The sequence below is a fragment of the Gallus gallus genome, chromosome Z, assembly GCF_016699485.2.
Source record: "Gallus gallus isolate bGalGal1 chromosome Z, bGalGal1.mat.broiler.GRCg7b, whole genome shotgun sequence".
Lineage (NCBI taxonomy): Eukaryota > Metazoa > Chordata > Aves > Galliformes > Phasianidae > Gallus > Gallus gallus.
Window position 1 is genome coordinate 23,233,954 of NC_052572.1, and position 19,987 is coordinate 23,253,940.

Here is a 19,987-nt window from a genome sequence, read left to right on the forward strand (position 1 = left end):
TGTGCTTAAATCTCCCCTGCAGTTGGTCTGAAAATTTGGAAGCTCTTGTTCTTTTAGTAATTTTTCAGTGATGTATTGGCCCCATAAAAAGTCAGTGGGAATCCTGCCACAGATTTTAATGAGGTCAGAAAGAGAATGGTGCATTTCAACCGTTTTTTTGTTGTTGTTGTTGTTTGTTTGTTTTTTAAGTTGAAATAATTTTCATACTCATTTCTTCTACAGTGATGTATTTGAGATGCAAATCCACCTGAAATTAGATAACATTTTCTGTAGCATGATAGGAGGGAACTTGTTTGCAAGATGGGATGGAATGACTTTGCATCGTATCAGGAGAACAATAGTTGCTGTTGAGGTTTTATTTTTTTTTAAACCTGTTGACATATATAAAATTTGGACATTTTGGCACATTTGTATTAAACAGTTCAGTTAAAGATTTCACATTTACAAGCTGTCTTTGGCAGGAAAACTGAAATAAATAGAGCATAATTCAAATGAAATACAAGGAAATAAGAAATAGATAATGATACTTCAGCGAATTTTAGCTAATTTGCAAAATAATTTAATTATGTTTCACATATTACATCATGCCAACATGACTAAGACATGATGTATTGTAAATCTGCATTCCCTGTTAGCAGTGAAAGTTAGAATCATAGAATGGCTTAGATTGGAAGAGACCTCAAGGATCATCAGGTTCCAACTCCACTGCAACAGGCCAGTCTGCCAAGCACTAGATCAAGTACTAAATCAGATTGCCCAGGCCCCTAGCCTGGCCTTAAGCACTTCCAGGGATGGGGCATCCACTCTCTGGGCACCTGTGCCAGTGCCTCACCATTCTCTCAGTAAAAAATGTCTCCCTGACATCTAATATAAATCTCCCTTCCTTTAGTTTTAAACCATTCCCCCTTGTCCTATCACTATCTAGTCTTGTAAAAAGTTGATTTTCCTTGTGTTTATAAACTCCCTTAAAATACTGGAAGACTGCAGTGAGGTCTCCCTGCAACCTTCTATTTTCCAGGCTGAACAAGCCCAGTTCCTTCAGCCTATTTTAACAAGAGAGGTGCTCCAGCCCCTGGATCATCTTTGTGGCCCTCCTCTGGACCCTCTCCAAAAGCTCCACATCTTTGCTGTGTTGGGGGCCCCAGACTTGGACACAGTACTCTGAAAGAGGACTCACAGGGGCAGAGCAGTGGGGGACAATCAGCAGTCCATGCTGGCCACCCCTCTTCTGATGGAACCCAGGATACCATTGACCTTCTGGACTGCAAGTGCACACTGCTAGCTTGTATTAAGTTTTTCATCAACCAGGACCCCTAAATCCTTCTCAGCAGGGCAACTCTTAAGGAGTTCTCCCAGTTTTATACATATATGGGATTACCATGACCTAAGGGCAAAACCTTGCACTCTGCTTTGTTGAACCTGGTTAGGTTCACAAGGGCCCAACTTTCAAGTTCATCAAGGTCCCTCTTGATGGTATTCCTTCCTTCTGCTGTATCAGTTGTACTGCTCAGCTTGGTGTCATCAGCAAACTTGCTGGGGGTGCACTCAATCCTGTCATTTATGTCATTGATAAAGAAGTTAAAGAATACTGGTCCCAAGACAGACCCCTGGGAGACAGTGCTTGTTACCAGCCTCCACCTGGCCAGAGAGCCATTAACCACAACCCCCTGGCTGCAACCATCCAACCAATTCCTCATCCTCCAAACAGTCCATCCTTCAAATACATCTCTCTCTACTTTAGAGATAAGGCCTTGCAGAAGTCAAGGGAGATGACATCGGTTGTCTTCCCTTTGTCCTCCAGTGCTGTCGCTCCATTGTAGAAGGCCACCAGACTGGTCAGGCACAACCTTCCCTTGGTGAAGCCATGTTGGCTTGTCCCTTATGTGCCTTAACATGTCATCCAGGAGGATCTGTTCCATGATCTTCCCATACACAGAGGTGAGGCTCACTGGCCTGTAGTTCCTCAGGTCCTCTTTCCTGTCTTTCTTGTAAAAGGGAGTGATGTTTCCCTTTTTCCAGTCCCCAGCGACTTCACCTGATAATGACGACTTTTCAAATATGATGAAGAGCAGCTCGGCAGCCATATCAGCCAGCTCCTTTAGGACCCTGGGATGCATGTCATCCAGCCCTATGGACTTGTACACATGCACTCCCATGATTTGTTCTTGGACTTGCTCCGCCCTTACAGTGAAGGGAAAGTTTGCTCCCCTGTTCCCAACTAGAAGTTCAGGGACGTGAGAATCCTGGCTGCCATTAAAGACTTAGGCAAAGAACTATTTGAATACCTGAGTCTTCTCCATATCTGCTGTAGCCAGTTTTCCTTTCTCGTTTAGCAGAGGCAGTATGCTTTCTTTGGCCTGTCTCTTCTGACCTATGTACTGGTAGAATCTCTTCTTGTTTTTATCAAGTTCAGATGGTCTGTGCCTTGACTTTCTTTAGCCTGTCTCTGCAAGTCGAGACAGCATCACTGTATTCTTCCCAGGTCATACACCCTTGCTTCCACTGTGTGTACTTGCCCTTCTCTTCCCTCAATTTGACCAGCAGATCCTTGCCAAGCCATACTGATTTTCTGCCTCTCCTACCTGCTGTCTTATTCTGAAGGATAGAGAGCTCTTTCATTCTCAGAAAGGCATCTTTGAAGACTAGCCAGCTTTCTTCCACTCCTTTGTCTCTAAGGACCTCTTCCCAGCAGATCTCATCCGACAATTCCTTAAAATAACTGAAGATTGCTCTCTTGAAGTTCAGAGTCCTGACTCCACTCTTTGCAAGGTCCACATTCTTCAAGATCACAAACTCAAGCAGCACGTAGTCTCTGCAGCCTAGGCTGCCTCTGATCTTAATATCTTTAACAATCTTCTCTGCACTGATGAGCACCAGGTCCAGCAACGCTTCACCTCTGGTTGGTCTGTTCAATTCTTGAACCAGAAAGTTATTGTCAGTGGAATCCAGCAGACTCCTGGATCGCTTACAGCTCACTGTGGTGATTTGCCAGTGGATATCTGGGTGGTTGGAATCCTCCACTGGGATAAGAGCCTGTGAGTGTGAAATTTCTTATAGCTGATGCAGGAAGGCCTCATCAATAGGCTCCTCTTATTCAGGTAGCCTGTAGTAGACCCCGAACTCCAGCTGTCCTTTATTATACAGACATATCTGTCTTTGAACAGAATATGGTATGTTTTTCAGCAACCTGTCACAATAATGCACTCATTACTAGCCCTGTGCAGTTTTATAATAGTTAAATATTTATAATATGCAAATATCTACTCTCTTTAATTCACAAGTGACAACTAAACAAAGCTTTGCTTTCAGTTCTTCAAGCAAAATTCCTGATCATCGTATTACTTTTGTAGGCAAGAATCTGATGAAAATAAGATGGTGGATGGAGTGAGGAGGGAATCCTTTTTTTATTGTATGAAGTATGGCTGAAGTTATGCTACCACTTCAGTTTTAAACCACCTGCTTCTATTTTGTTATCTGACTCAGAATATTTTGATGACTCTGAAATCTGTTCCATTTAAAAAACAAAACAATGACACACTGAAGTATCCAAATGCCTTGCCTCTTCATGACCCAGGTGTTTCCTGCGGCGAGTGCGCTGCTTAGCACAAACCAGTGTCAGCAGATCTCCTCATGGCCTGCAGAGAGAGCTTACTCCTAACCTTTTAGGGCAGCTTGTTTTTCATTAAGAACTAGTCCTCATCCCTGTTCTATTTTGAGAGCAGAGCATGATTAATATACCTCCTCTTACACCTGCAGGTCTCATGTAAGTACGTAGGGATAGCCCTTTGGCAAAGTGACTTGATCTTCACGGTGGTATCTCATGAGAAACAGTGCTCCTCCAAACAGCTCCTCCTGCAAGAACACACAAAGGGGCCACGAAGGGGCCACGATCCCACGAAGGGGCCAAGTGCCATTGGAGTTAACTGACGTGACAACTGTTCTTTCTCCTGCTTTATTCCTCTTTCTCTTTCCTTAACCTCTCATCCTCTAGATCCCAGATTATTGTCTTCTTCGTTCAGCCCTTGGGTTAGCAAACCAATTTGCCATGTATCGCTCACCCATAAATGAATAATGCTTATGCTGTCAGCTGTCCCCGCTTGCTGGGCAGAGTGAGCCTTCAGCTGACCACTGGCCTGTGAGAGCACCAAGGAAGGAGCTGCCTGGCTCGGCAGCCTGCACTGACCTGGCTTGGGTCAGTCTGAAGTGACTGACCCTTGGTGTGTGAGCCTCAGTTGTATTTGTTTTAAATGGTGAGTTTGCAAGCATCAACATAAATAGGAGCTACTTCCACTCTGGTGGTTCAAAGCATTCTCGCAGTGTTTGTAACTGCAAGTGAACAATGCTTCAGAGAAAGCAGAAGCCAAGCTTCTAGGATTTTCACGTTTTTGGTTATGAGATGCTCAAGCTTGTGTTTTGTAAACAAGATTTAGAAGCTCCTCTGCATAACTGTGCTTTGGATCTATGGCAAACTGTAGAATAAAAGCTGTAATTGTGCCTGGATTTATTTTACAAACTGGGGTCATTTCAGCAGTCTGTGTGGCCTTCCATTCAGCTGTTTGTTTAAGCCAAGCCAAAAGCCACTTATCTAAAGATGATTTATTCTCGCTCTTGAGCTGATAGAACCAGGCTGGGAAGGGCGAAAGCTGAGCTGTAGGGTTTGGTATGAGCCCCCTCCAGTCAAACTGTTAAGGAGAGCATAAAGGCCTGGCCATAACATTGTTCTGGAAGGTACTTGTGGAACTCTTGTGCTTTGCTTGTAGGACACTTTTTAAAATAAACAGCAGTGGTATGTGATTGACTCAAATTTGAACTTTGCAGCTGTTCCTTCCTATCTGTGTGGTATGCCAGAGCAAAACTCTCCAGCTCAACATCTCTAAAATCAAAAACTTAAATATTATAATTTGGATCAGCTTCTGACCTTTTGGTTTTGGCAGCATAAGCAAAATGGAGGCAAGTGTGATTCTTTATCTAGTTCAGAAAATTAGATGTTACTTATTTACTGAGAATATAGCAATGCTGTAAAAGGCAATGGCTAAAAATTCTTAGCAAGAGGTATAACTTGTGAGAAGTATAACTTGAGGCATAATATCTGGCTGTCAAAATTGCGTCTGAAGAGAAGGAAAATTTTACTGATGTTTTAAGCTTAGTTTGCTCTGTTAGATTAAAGCAACCAAATAGTTTGCTTTCAGTATTGTCCTCTTTGGATGCTGTGGGGATCAAATATCTTTTGGCTTCGTTAGACTTCACTTAATGCAGCATTTGACCACAAGGGAACAGAATAAGTGACACCGAAGGTGTAGTTTCTTGATAGTTTTGTCTTTGGCAGTGAAAAATGTTTGAGGGCCCTTTTGCCTTACTCAGGGTTTGCTGCTGCCCTAGCATTTTTGGAGGGGCACGGTGGGAACCTGTTGGCTGGAATGACCTAAATCTTAAAACCTCCTCTCCCCTCCAAAAGAACCTGTAGTGTGTCCAACTGCAGTGCTTCGCTGAGGAGCTGGGCTGGGGCAGCCGGGGCCCTCTTGCAGTACCCACATGGATGATCACAGCAGTAAATATAGGGCCAGACCCAAATGGCCAAGAGGTGAGCCCGCAGAAAGAAGTTTGCCTCCTCAATTAGAGTCGGTTTGAGTGAGATAATAGCAAAGGGGTTAAAGAACTGTTGTATATTTTGAATTCAGGCTGTCAAGGCAAATATTTTGACAGTCCCTCAGAAGTGGATATTGAGTGGCGTGCTGTGAAGAGCATACAGCGCTGTCATGGAAAAGGTTCGTCAAGGGATGGGAAACTGAGAGGTGGAATAAACAGCTAGTTTTCAGCCTGGAAAGAGAGCAGCTTGAGTTTCTGTCCAGCAAAAATGGGAGAAAAGGGGCAAGTGGTGTGCTGGAGGGCAGCTTCACGAAACGCAGAGTTCCATAGTGCAGCATGTGGCTGGAAAGGCTCTGATGTATGGTGTGCATGTTCTGTTGGAGCTGTGTGAGAATTGGGTAAATTCATTTGGAAATTCAAGGTGATACCTGCTGGAATAAAAATGTTAACTACAGAAGCATGTGAATTAACTACAGAACTGTGAATAATCTCCAGTACTTCATCTGCAACCTCTCTCTGCTGAGTCTAATGAGTAAGAAATGTTCCTGCCCTTCCTCTGACCCCTGAACCGTATTCCGTAGTGTGTTTTTGTCCTTTGAGCTATAACAGGAGATGCGGGGAACAGTGTTCGCATTCAGCTTATCACTAGTACAGGAACAGATTTATCTGTGTGCTCTCACATGAATAACCATGGGGTTTTCTGCCAGGATAAAGTGGTAGTTACCTGTGAAAAGCTGGGTCGTGAAGGTTTCATTTGAAAGGTAAGTGTGACAGGAGGAGCTGTTGTTACTGGTGGCATTTGTTCACTTTCACATGCTACGAATATTTCATAATGTAGCAAAACTGGGAACTTTATGTCCCAGGGAAGTCCTGAGATTTGACACTATTTTCATATCATTTTTGACCAGGCAGTTCTGTTCACGCATTGACTTTCCTGGACATACTCGTATCTTAACAAGTTACCACTGTGTGTTGATGCATTTAAAATGAAAAGAACCCCATGGTGTGTACTTTTCCTTATGATTCTAATATGCATTCACCATTTTTTATTAGTGACATGTATTATGTTCACTTGGAACTTCCACCTACCTAAGTAAATATGAACTTTATTCTCTTCTGTGTTCAATAAACTGCATTTTATCATTTTACGTAGATACAGAGCGAAGCGTACAGCTGTGGTTCAAGTGTTAGGTCCCGTGCTCCGCAGTTAAAAATACAATTAATTACAAAGATGAGTTTAACAGGAGTGGTGCTTACACAAAAATTCAGGTTCTTTTTGGAACTTCTCTTAAAAAATAAAGATGTTTTCTATTAAATTGTCTTTAATCGTGCCACTGACATAAGAAGCATGTATGCTTTTCCTACATTCCAGTTGTTATTTAAAGTGGAAATACTGAGAGAATTAACTTTTTTTTGGCAGGCCGACACTTCAGTTCTCTGTTATTACAAAGGGTGTATTCGAGTCATTGGTATGTCAGGTTGCTTGAAAACTCGATGCTTTCCCCAGCTTTTCCAGAATGAAAAATGGAAGAAGAACGATTGTCACAGTACAGCGAAATGCACAACTAAATCTATGTTGCCATTTGCTAACATCCAGTGTAGTACATTTTCATAATTTACTTAGTAAAGTCATGAAACGAGTTGTCTGAGTGCCAGACAGTGCACTGTCGGTCTGGGCTGTCTCTCCGGTGCTCTCTGATGTTTTTCTCTAGTTGGCCCGTGGTAACGGAGAGGCTGAAAGTTGCAGGCTTTGTTCTAAGCGCAGTACCAGGCAGGGTATGCAGGAGCATCTGTCAGAAAAACAGGCCAGGCAGCGTGGTAACCACGAACTGAGGGAGGTGAAATTCGGTTGTGGGCACAAAAGGCTAAGCGCACGCCTCTGTGAGTCCTGGAGGAGCCAGCAGATCGAGGTGGGGAAGAAGAGTAACGCAGGTGAGATCTTGTAGATAGCCCACAGATCCCAGTGTAGGAAGGAGAAGAAACTGCCGTGTGGAATTCTGAGGTTTTTGAAGTTGCGGTGTTGTGGTTCTTTTTTTCTTTTACTTTTGCGTTCAGTGGGACTTGGATTCAACCGCTGGGCTCAGAAACTCCTGAAAACTTAAACACCAACTCCGTCACTACTTGACGAAGCTAAAAGACTTGAAAGGAGGATGGGGATGTCTTTTTTTTCACCCCCGGTACCTGCTGACCCCGAGGTGAGGGGATGAGGCACCGTTTGCTTCTGGTCTTTTTTGTGAGTAGGAACTCGGGAGCGGTGCGTTCCCTTCGCTGAGGGGTAGCATGAGCGCATTTCCTCCTCCCCCCTCTTTCCAAGTGGTACATTTTAAGTTTAAGCGCGGAGCCGTGTGTGTTGATCCGTCTGTTATTTTAAGGAAGGCTTCTGGGTATGAGTGAGGAGCGCAGTGATCTCCGATCGCCTCTCGTTCCAAGGGAAGCATAGCTCTGGGAATGTCCCCCGGCTACTGCCACAGGCGGCAGAAGGGGAGGCCCCGGGGGAGCGCCGCGCCGCGCTCCTGGCCGACCGAGGGCTGCGGGGTGCGGGTCGGTGTCCCGCGGCGGCTGGGCAGCCCCACGGCCCGCGGCCCCGCTGCTTTCCCCCGGTGCGCCGCTCCCCGCCCAGGCGGCCACTCGGCGGCTGTAAAACCGCTTAAACGCGTCCAGGCGCTCTACTGGACCGCCGCCAGCAGCCGTGGTAATTTCGAGCAGGGGGAAGATGATGTGGGCGTGCTGGAGGAGTGGGTGGGACCGGACCGCGACCAAGACCTCAGTGGCAGCGCGCTCGGCGCACGGCCGTGCGGGACGGACGGAGCGGATGTGTGAGTGCCGCCGGGCAGCCGGAGCGGTCGCTCCCCCGGGACGAGGCGGGCGGCTTCCAGCGCGCACGGAGAGCTTCGGCGTGTGGATGCGGATGCGCGCAGGGTTTCAGCTTGCCGGGTTGTGCGGAGACGGAGGCGCGAGGGCTTTTTCTGCTGCTGATGTGGTCTCTCTCTCCCGTAGGTGCGTGATGTCAAGCAGCGGGCAGTCCCCACGGCCTTCCCCGCCGGTCCGGAGCGTCATGTGCCAGTATGAGCAGTAAGAGGGAAAAGCACGCTTCAGAGCTCAGCATCGCCGCAAGAAAAAAGGAGGAACTGAGTGGAGAGGACAGATGACTGTACTGCTTGCAAAACTTGTAGCGGTTCGCTTTTTCTCCTGAGGAGTCCTGTCTTGGCTGCTGTGAGAGCTGAAAGAGCAAGCGGAGCTGCAGCGCTGATTTCCTCGTGGCCCCTTTTCTCTGCTTTTATTTAACTTTTTTCCCCCTCGTGCCCGGATTTAAGACTGCCAGCTGCACTGTTCGCAAGCAGTGGACACCAATATGTGTCATGTCATTGTAACGTGCCGGTCGATGCTATGGACTCTCCTGAGCATCGTGGTGGCTTTTGCGGAGCTCATCGCTTTCATGAGCGCGGACTGGCTGATTGGCAAAGCCAAGCCGGCCAGCACCGAGGACATGGACAACAGAACGGGAGGGCCGCAGGAGCCCTACCGCCCGACGCTGGGCATCTACGGGCGCTGCACAAGGATCTCCCACATGCAGCTCTCCAGGAGAGATACGCTTTGTGGCCCTTACGCCGAAAACTTCAGCGAGATTGCCAGTGGGTTCTGGCAGGCAACCGCTATTTTCCTAGCTGTGGGAATCCTGATCCTCTGCGCCGTGGCGTTTGTGTCTGTCTTTACTATGTGTGTGCAGAGTATTATGAAGAAAAGTATTTTTAATGTCTGTGGGCTGCTACAAGGGATTGCAGGTACGTGAGCTCCGAGAACAACTAAAAAATGCTAATTTTTGTGCCGTTCGTCTAGAGAAACACAGCAGTTCTGGGGTGTCTACAAGGAGATCGCATTAGACGGACCCAGAGTGATTCTATATGCTGGTGTTTATTCAAACACAGCTGAAATTTATAGCTACACAGCATGTAATACATTGACATTGGCAGTAGGATTGCAGTCTGTAGTGTGCCAAAATGAACTGACCGATGTTTCTTTTGTTTGCTGTTCAGTGCTTTCTCTCTGTGTGAATTTCTTTCTGTAACAAAAACTTCTCTTCTTTGTTACCAGCAGAGAGCAAAGTTAATCCTCATGCTAAGGCAGTTCATCTCCCTCTCGCTACTTTGGTGACTTTTCCATAGATCCAGAGCAGTTCAGGTGCCCCACGGCTGAGGTGTGAGCAAACACCCCAGGGCAGGGCCCGCAGCTGTACACTCTGCTTACCAGGTTTCGTGCTAAGCCACTCCTTCAAGGGTGTGTGCTTGACAAGTCATACCTGATGGTAAACTCTCCACTTGGCCAGCCCATTGCGTTGTTCAGCTGCAGTCACAGAGCTCTGTGAGTTTATCTTCTTGCGATCTGATTGTACTTTGTCTGAAATGATGAATCCACTCTAGATGTGCCGTGTTACTGCTTATAACGTAGGTTGGCAGGGATTAAGTAGCTGTAATGCAGGCCGGAGCTGGAGAGCCCTAGGCAGAGTAGCGTGTGGCTTTCTGTGGTCACTAGGACTGGTTCTGTGTGCCAGTTCCGTGCTTTGTGGTGTGTGCTTGGGGTGGTCCGAAGGAGAAGAACGGCCCTACCACAACCGGCCGCCCTCAGGGACTGGCGAGGGAGGCGGCCGTGGCACAGGCTGCCTCCGCCTTCCCTCTTGGTGGTGCTCTTAACCAGATGTTTTCAATTCACGCAGTGATTTGGTTAAAGCAGAAGTGAGGAGTTGGGACTTGTTTGCTGGAAGGAGGTGTACGTCTTGACCACTCCCTGCCAGAACAGCAGTGGCCCTGGTGCTGGCTGTGCCTTGACTGGTGTTCCGACTGCTCCCTGGCTTGGGTGAGGGCTATGCTCACCCTCATCTGATCACAGAGGTCACAGCCAGGGACATGGCCGACACTGGGCTCCTAAAGCACTGTAAAGCAGTATAAAAGCATATGGGTCATTTTGTGTCACCCACGATAAGGTTTGCACCGGAATTAAATCACTGCGTTGGCTCAAGCTGCTTCTGTTCAGATCACGGGAGCAGATGAATATCCTTCAAATAAAAAAATTACATGTTTTGCATCAATCTCTCCTGGTTCACAGAACTACCAGCACCAGTGTGACAAATAAGCAGCCTGCAGTGCAAATTAGAGCTAGTGGAAGGTTTTAGCTCCTTGCTTTCTTACCCCGTACTTCAGAAATAATCCATGAAACCTGTTTTTTAAGAGATTACATCTTTTCATTTAAAGTTATGTTTGCGTGAGAGATGGGTTGGCAGCACAAGTACATGTTTGGCACATCAGACTTGTGTCTGTTGAAGAGATAACCCTGCTTCTGGTTCCAGTGCCATCTGAAGATAGATATGGTCTAGCAGCAGAGTACGCAGGAAGGAGATTCTTGTATCTTAGCAAACTGTTCTGGAAAACATCAATTTGTGAGAAGATATGACAGTTCTAGGTTTTAATACCAAACTAGCTGTGCCTGTAAAGGAAGGCACCGAACGATATGATAGTCCCCGGAGGCATTCAAGGCCAGGCTGGATGTGGCTCTGGGCAGCCTGGTCTGGTGGTTGGTGACCCTGCACACAGCAGGGGGTTGAAACTACATGATCATTGTGGTCCTTTTCAACCCAGGCCATTCTATGATTCTGTGATTAGTTATGTGAAGAGAGAGCTCAGTCTCTTTTCCGAGCTGTATTGAGAAGCGCTGCCCTTCCTACAATTTAGATAAATGACACAGCATGAAACTGGGTAATTGAAAGGTCACGTTGCTGAAACTGTTGCTATGAGAAATAATGCTGCCAATATTTGCAGCCAGGCGCCTTGTGGCTAGCAACTCATTTTCTCAAGATTAATTTTATTGGGTCCGCTGCTACTCTTGTGCCAGTAGCATTACAGCATCTGCTTACTTAGTTGAAAGTTTTTTTTCTGTATGACTTATCACAGCTGTTAATTTCAACTTTCTCAGTTCCTGAGTTTTGAAAAACACTTACGCATGTTTTTAGCAGGACAGTTGTTGGCATGGTTAATCTGTGTGAGGATTATGATATGTGAACTAATGCCCAAGCCAGAACAGCCTGACACAGACCAGTGTGATTGTCTTCAGCTGAAGATCATTCTTTCAAATGTGAACTATTACTATTTTTTAGGAAAAAGAATTCACAAAATCATTTTGTTTATCAGCGTACATCAGCCCAGTATTTTTAAGCATGTCAAACATTTCATTTTCAAGATGCACCCACACAGAGTAATCTGCAGGAACTCAGGATCTCACAGACTTAATCTCATTTAAAATCTCTTTATCTTTGCTATGGAGATTTAATATAATTAAAAACATACAGCAAGTTAGTTTATTCCTGGAATTCATCATGAAAAGACAATAACAGACACCGGATATATCTTTTCTGTCTAACAGCAGTGGTTGTGACCTGGGTGATGCCTATGGTGAAATTACTAACACAAAGCCACATCTTTTTGTATGGCCCTTTGACAAACGCTCATTTAGATCATTGGGTAGGGGCCCTGCAGGTATCTGGTCCACACAGCTTTTGTTGTTGTTGCTGCAGAAAGGTAGAAATAAAAAAAACTGTACAGGAAGAAAGTACAGCTTCTGTTTGAAATCTTATAATTTGTTGTAATAGGGCATGACATTTTTCTGCTTGCTTCCAGGCTGCGGTGTCTTTCACTCTGGACTTGTAGAAGTGGTAATCAGTTGTCCTGGTTTTAGAAGTGTTTGCAGATTGTTTCATCTGGAAAAGAATGCTTTCCCTGCAATAGACAGTGCAAAGAAAGGAGCCATGTAATTAAATAGATAATTACTACCCAGCAGCAAGAAGTCCAGGCAGACTTTCTGAACATCTTTTTTGAGAAAGTACTCTGTTTTTACAGTTGATGAAACATTTGAAGTACAGAGGCTAGAAGAGGCTGAGGATGGCTTGTAGCTGTGGAGCACTTCAGGTATTTGTACGTGTTGTTAAGAAGCATTGCTGTGTCAAAGAGGCCAAGTTGGCACGCAGGGGAAGCACCACACGTGCTCACGCTGCGGCCCACAGGTGACTGAGGCTGCTGCTTGGCTGGGAGCCTGAGCAGGAGGAAAGTGAAGCCAGAGCAGTTCAGCCTTCAATGGCAAGGGAACTTCTTGTTTGTCTTTCTAAAATGCAGAGCATGCATTTTTCAAAAGCATATTTCCTCTTGGATTCATCTTAGAATTTTTCTTTTCTGATGCCAGAATTCTGAATTCTTGGGGTGGGAAGAAAGAAAAAAGGGTGTGTGTGGGGGGGGGGATTTCTAATGGAAATCCTGACGGTCTGAACTGCTCCTGCTGTCTGCGGTATAGTGCTTCCTGTAACCTATATGGCCAGCTGCCAGCACGACATCCAATACACACATGGTTGCTGAAAGTTCAAGCTAAGGGGACTGCTGGTTTGGGGCAAGAGAAAGTATGCCAGGGAAGGAAAACGAGTTCCAGTGCTGAACTGCTGTTGAGCCTGAGGGACAGCGTTAAGAAGTAGTCAAAGGACAGTTAAAGAAATAAAGTGAATCTTTTAGTGTTCAGTTAGATTTGGAGGTCAGCTTACCTCCTGTGCTACCACGATGGTCACAGGGATCAGCAGACATCCAGCAGATTGTCAGTGCTGAGGTTCTCACTAACAAAAATTAGCAGCTGATGTTCTTAGCAAGCAAGCATAAACCTTCCATCAAGTGGTGTTGAGTGTAAGAACCTTGTGCAGCCCCCTGAGAAATGCTTTCCTGCAGCACGTGTGTGCGGCGCTGCAGTACTTGTCCAGATGCTGAGATGCTGGGGATGTCTGCATTCCCTGCTTCCCAGCAGAGTGGGACAGCTGACTGCCTTTCCTGCAGGGTGGATTTTTGCTTTTAGACTTAGAGCCAAGACTGATGCTGCTGCTACATAGAACAGCGAACTCTGTAGGAGAATATTTAGATGCAGAGGCTGTGCTTCCACTCAAACACAGTTAAAAAGAAGAAAGCAGCTCAGCCTCAGCAGGCAGAGAGGGGTGGGGGCGGTCGGCTTGCACCGCAGGATCAGCACTGAGGAAATGTAATGGAACGAGAAAATGTCCCAGGGCCCTTTTACCTCTTTGTTTCAGCCAAGGCAGCTTGTTGCTTCGGCTCCTTTGCAGAGCCCTGGTCACGAGGTGTTTTTCTTTCCCTTTCTGCTGACTATGCACAACCGATTCATGTTTTGGAGGGCACTGGCAACAGCCAGTTGGACAGCACTGAAAACAGTTACAGCAAGCACTGAAATGTGCTGGGCCTTTTCCTCTGCTTCTTTCGCGGACGGACAATTTGACGTCATCTGCTATTTTCTTTCCAAACGACCGAACCTCATGGAATTCAACCATTCAATTCAACCGTTGCAGTGTAGTTACTCATTTAGCTGTTTCAAGCCTGCCATCAGGCCGTCTCAGATTAAAAACGCCCACCACCTCACTGGCTTTTGAGGCAAACCCTGTCGGCCACGCGGCAGCCCCACAGAAGGCACAGCAGTGTGCCTGGCTCCTGCTGTGGTGCTCTGAGCACAGAGCTGGGTAGGGCTTGCATGTGTGTGAGAACACCAGCAGGGCCTGCTTTAAGGAAAAGTGCCGCAGCCTACAGGGTGGTCAGGGCCTGGAAATTGGTGTGACGGGTAGGGTTGGCACAGCGTAGGCTATCCTGGGATTCTGTGAAGTCTGATGGGATGCAGCCTGCCCTCCCCGCTCCTGAAGAGAGGAGTCTGTATGCTCATGCTTCGTTAAAGAGAAGACCAAGCAGGAGATTACACAATAAAAAAAACCTAAACCCGAGAAACCCCAAACGCCATGCAGGAATCGCCCATATGCTGTCATTCTGCCAAAGCAACCCACATCAAGGCTTTATAAGCTGGCTTCTTTTTGGCTCTTTTCTGTGGGTAGCAAAATGCACATAACAGTTATAATAGCTTCTCGTCCATAGCTTTTCCTTCTTCCTTCTGTCATGTGCATCCTCCACCATGTATTCTTAGCCCTTTTTCACACCCTAATATCAGTAATGACGCCAGAAACATTGTTTGGTTATGAACATGCGTCTTTGATTGGCTTAATGAACTGGAGCATGAGCAAGATCCCAGATCCCCTTATGGATGTGAACCCACGCCGACTGCAGTATCAACATAGGTCTTGAAATCACAAATTCTTCTGTTTTGTGGTGTTTCCAGATGGGCCATCTTCAAGGCTCTTGTGCTTGCAGATTCTCCCCTTGCTTGCTGTGCGTGTGCTGCCCTACACAGCCGAAGGCTACCAGGGCTGCTGGAGGCCATGCAGCATGACAGGCCACGGGCAGGATGTGGGAAGGTCACAAGCCTGGGCTGTGCTGTGGTGTCCGGCCTGCTGCACCGCAGTAGTCCTGTCCCAGCCTCTGTGAGGAATTCCCACTCCTTCTGCTTGACTTGGAGCTCTGTGACTGGCCTGGGCTGGCCAGTCTTATGAGGAGTGGCAGAGGGAACTGCCGTTGTTGAGTGTGGAGGCCGTCCACCATGTCCACAGTGTGCAGTGGCTATCACTACGTTGTCCGTGTATGCAAAAGCTTCCTCAGGTTAAGCTAGTGAAGGGCATTTATGTGCATATTTCAAGCATGACATTGTTCAGGTATTCATTTAGCACGCTGACACATTTGCTAATATGCCCACGGGAAATGAAAGTCTGGGTTATTGTGCCAAGCTGTTGCACGCCCTTGGGCTGGAGCACTTGTCTCCTGTGGCTGTGCAGAAGGGGAGAAAAGCTGTGTCGCTGCCTTTCACCACCAGGAGGTGACTGCATGGGTGGAGGAAAGCTCATCTTCCCACTCCCACTCCTATCTGCTGCAGTGCTGTTGCTGGGTTGTGCAGCTCCGCAGGAGCCTATTGCATTGCCACCTCATGGATCACAGCTGCTTAATTCCCTGTATCTTCAGCAGACTTTTAAAAGGGTTGTTTTGTTTTGGTTATGGTTTTTTTTTTTTTTTTTTTTTTTTTGCTATTTTGCTAGGAAATGAGACGATACTTTCAAGGTTTGCAGTGGAAATTGGCTGTGTTACTATATGCTGTTGTTTAATATGGCACAACAGCAGCTGCACAGGAGATTGTCAAAACTAAATAGCATGCCTTCACTTATCTAAACAGGCATCTGCACAGCCCCTTTCCTGAGGGTTGTTTCCGAGGATGGAATGAGAAAGCTTCTACTCAGCTCTGACCCCACTGCTGACCAGCACGTGATGTGACACGCAGATGCCCACAGTGGCAGACTGATTTGTTGTTTTTCTGTGATGTTAGCTTAACAACACTGCTACAGAGTATGAAAAATGGGGAACACTTGCTTGTTGCAGTTCCAGGCCCCCAGAAGGGAAAGTCTTGGGGTGCAGGTGGAAAAAGGGTTTCTTAAACAAAGGTAATTACTGGGCTGTCTCCAGAAACTTTTCCTCTAGTCAAAGCATTCTGCTATGTCCATACTGATATTTCTGAGCATGAGAAGTTTGGTGTTAGTGTAAACATTTGAGAGCTAGTGCTTAATGGGTTGTCCAAGTTGTAATCAGGATCGGGCTAATAATCCTAATAAAGTTTAGTCTACATTTTGTGTTTCTTAAGGCTTTCTTCTGAAAGCACATAATTTGGGGTTGATAAAATGTTATGGGAGCAAATTCCCTTCAGTGAAACATGCAAAAATGTTCTCTGCTGACAGAGTTACACCAGTGAGCTTTATGAGATGAGTTATCTGGATCAAAGGGTTGTTTGAATAGTTTTCCCATGTTGTTCATAAGCATCCGACTGCATTATGCAGCCTACTTTGATACCTCTGTTTTAAGGAATCCTAGGAAGAAACATGTATGAAAGCTGGCAACAGCTAACAGAAGGAAAGTGTAATTAATGCTGCATCCATAGCAGTGCAGCTGTGCAAAGAGGGAAGAGGTTAAATCTTCAGCAGAGCAAACTTGAGCTCTGCAAGGCTGTAGAGAAGCACGGTGGAAAACAGCCTCATGTCATGCTTTCAAAATTAATTTGCTCTCCCAGCACAGGAAACAAACAGCAGTGATGAACAGGTGGATTGGCTGTGAATTAAAACTCACTTACTGTAAATTAGAGGAACGGAAAGGATTCTTTGCAGGAAAGTTTTCTTCAGCTAAAGCACCAGACTTTTGTTCTCTGTTTTTCCTCTTGAAGATTGGCTTCTGTTCAGATACACTGGGACAAAAGCAAAAAAAAAAAAATGATTTATTAAGAAAAGGAAATCATTATCATTATAATTTACTGTCCTCCTGCCAGATCCATCTTAAGACGAACTGTTGACAGGAGATGATTGTTGCTTCATTAGATTGTGCTGACATAAAGTTACACAACACACAGCGAGCTTTGTACTTCTATGACTAACAGAAGCTTAAGTGCTTTAATTTTAACTTACGGCGTTAGACGCCTTAGAAAGCCGCAACATGCGGGTTAAATACACAGGTAATATTTACATGTGTTGAGCTTAAGAGTAACTGAGTCAAATTCAAGAACCCTGAAAACTCTTAACAGTTAATCAATCCAGAGAACTACTTCTTGTACGTGATGAGCATTGTGCTGGGAGCTGCTCCTGTTTCCCTGTGCACTGTGGATATAAATGAACACTGAGGGTGTGCCCCGTGCCCCCTATGATAGCTCACTGATGAGTGGCTTCGTGCCCGGCTCCGTGCAGCCTATCCAGTGCCCTCCTCTGCCATCTGCCCCTGGATGCTTCAAAGAACAAAAACGTGTTTTGTGCTGCCCATAACCAACTGAAAACCAGTTGATCTTCATTTTTCCTCTGCCTTGTTGCAGTCTGGCTATGAATCCTAGAATCACAGAATGGCTTGGGTTGTAACGGACCTTCAAGATCATCTAGTTCCAACACCCTGATGTGAGCAGGATTGCTACCCACTAGAACCATGATGAAACACTATTGCCAGTGTGTTGCTTGGGGTTAACTTACTTGTTCTTTGTGCTCCATTTGTTACGTAAGAGTTTGCCAGCTATTGACAGAAACTGAACAGAGCTGCCAAGCGCTGCAGTAATGCAAATAAATAACAAAAATGAGTGAGATGCAGGCAGGTGAAGCCCCAGGCACTGAGAGTGGCTGCAGAACAGGAGAGACACAGGCAATTAAGCACAGAGATGTAAGGGGCTCAGCCAGGCTCTGCCCTGTGGACACTAGTATGAGAATTCCGTGCTGAAAGTCTACCAGTTTGGCCAGATGCTATCCTGTAATTGTTTTTTACTCAACTGCAGCTGCTTGCATGTGTTTGAGACATAGATCAAGGCTACGGCATTAGCCACAGAAACATGCCTTTGGCTTTTTTGCGTTTCTTAAAATGGTTAAGCAGCAATCCATAGGTTAAAGGTGAGAGAACACTGAGACTGCTGAGTTATTCGTATTACATTTAACCATTTCACCTGTTTAAAAGTAGACCTTGACTTTCCAAGGAGTATCACAGCCTCATCTGACCTTGGTATCAGATATATCTGAGCTTTGGGGCCTCTCTTCCCTCCCTCTGCATCTGTGTTCCCAGGAGCACAGCGGTTCTTTTCTTGTGGTCTCTGGAAGATGCCTTGCTGGCTAGAGCTAGTTGGACAGGTAGGTGCTGCTGGTTGCTGGCTTCTGCTGTAGCCCGTGGTTTTCTCTGCTGCTGGGTAATGAAAATCTTCCATCCATTTTGTTTAAGCAACAGGAATCGCTGCAACATGCGATCATCTCTATTGTAGTCACTTGGAAGCAGCAGGCAAAGCTCCTCTTGACCTTTTTACTTGAGATCCCTATGGAGAGAGCCACTTCTGAAGCCTGCACAGCTCCATCACTGTGCTTTGCAGGTTATTGCTGAGCACAAGACGAGTCTGCACCCCTCAACTTAATATTAGTGAGCATGAAACCCAAGGAGTGCCATCTCTGCTTGTGGGTGTGTTGAGTTGACCTAATTATGTAATCTTAATTAACCTTTCCTAACAAGCAGGAACCAGATACTACTGAAATTATGAATGATGGTAAACATCAGTGATAGTGATAGGAGGTATGTTCTGAGACACCTCGAGTCTGCACTGCGATGGAGTGGGAGGTAGGCTCAGCGGTGGAGGCATTATTTTTTTTTGCTTGCATTATGCATATTCTCTAAAGTGAATCTGTCCATGGTCATGGCCCATAGTTTTGGAGTTGTCTCCAAATCATCTTCTTAACTGAGGGAACAACTGTAGGTTATTCCGTTGCGGGCTGCATTCAGCATTTCTCCAGGAATTTTACTTTAGGAAAAAAAAAAAAAAAAAAAGTGAAAAAGTCTTAATTCAGCAGAGTATTGATGAATGCCTTGAGGTGCTGCAGCCTTTCAGAGGTGGCTGAGATCTCGGTAGCAGCTTTTCAGCTTGGGGGTCCATGACATGCAATAGTAGTTTTCAGGAGTTGCTCAGTGCTCTGGCTTTGGCTAAAAGAGATGGATGTGACTTCTTAGACCTCCTTGTGACTAAGCCATCTGGATTGAAACACAGACCTCTGGGTTTGTTACTGATAGGGGAGTAGGCTTTAAAAACGAACTTTGCATCAGCAGCTACTTTGGCTGCTTTGGCATTTCATGACTGGTTTCTTAATTCAGGGCTGGCGATTTTTAACTACAAAAGGGTTTGAGATCTTTAGAAAAAATGGCAGCTGGAACATACTCATGTACAGTTAGAGAAATACAATGTTTAGTCCTGCTGGTTAATGCTGAACAGGAAGATAGTGATGAATAGAGGAGAGAAACTGCTGGTGTTTAGTCTGAAGCGGCTGCTGGGCTCAGCAGGATGAAAACACAGCTTATCCAGGTCTGTCCAACATAAAGCAGTACTTTATGCTTAATGTAGTTTGGCCAATTGGACTGGAATCACTGCACAAAATTTGTCATTGCTTCTTAAATGTAAATGGTGATTAAATCCCCTCAGACAGAAGAGATATCATTCACTAGTGGACTCTGCTGCCCTAAATTATGGCATGCAGTTCCTTCACACCCGTGGTGTTACCATTAGGAAAATGCTGGAGGAAGGACAATCTTTTGTGAAATACCTGGCATTTATAGACATTAGACAGTTGGTAAGGAAATCGAACGCCCTGCAGAGTGGGCTATTCTAACTGAACTGAAGATGGGAACGAGTCTTAACAGGTGTTCTTGGTAATATGTGTAGCAGAGAGAATAAAATAAGACTTTTCTATTTGATAACCGAGTAGAAATTTTGAAATTAAATTTATGAATGAACTGGTGCCATAAATAAAAAGCACAACTTTCAGCCAGCTTCAAGAATAATACTATTATCAGCCATCTTCTTCAGCGTGCCAGGCTAAACAAAGGGCTTTATTTAGGACAGGAGAAATAAATCGAGTGATACTTACAGGATGTGGAGGGCTGTGTTCACTTTCTGGATA

At 45.6% G+C, this 19,987-nt stretch overlaps 1 protein-coding gene across 3 annotated transcripts in view; it reads left to right on the forward strand.

The window, feature by feature from the left end:
* Nucleotides 1–19,987, forward strand: part of LHFPL2 (lipoma HMGIC fusion partner-like 2) — a 125,863-nt gene that overhangs the window by 100,747 nt on the left and 5,129 nt on the right. Inside the window, exons 1-2 of one of the 3 annotated variants that reach the window (XM_025145101.3) lie at nt 8,328–8,402; nt 8,584–9,368. In XM_025145101.3, the coding sequence (XP_025000869.1) occupies nt 8,939–9,368 (430 nt within the window). In that variant the 5' untranslated portion in view covers nt 8,328–8,402; nt 8,584–8,938. Of the gene's footprint in view, nt 1–8,327; nt 8,403–8,583; nt 9,369–19,987 lie in introns of those variants that run through there. The other 2 variants (XM_040656320.1, XM_040656322.2) reach the window with 2 other exon arrangements.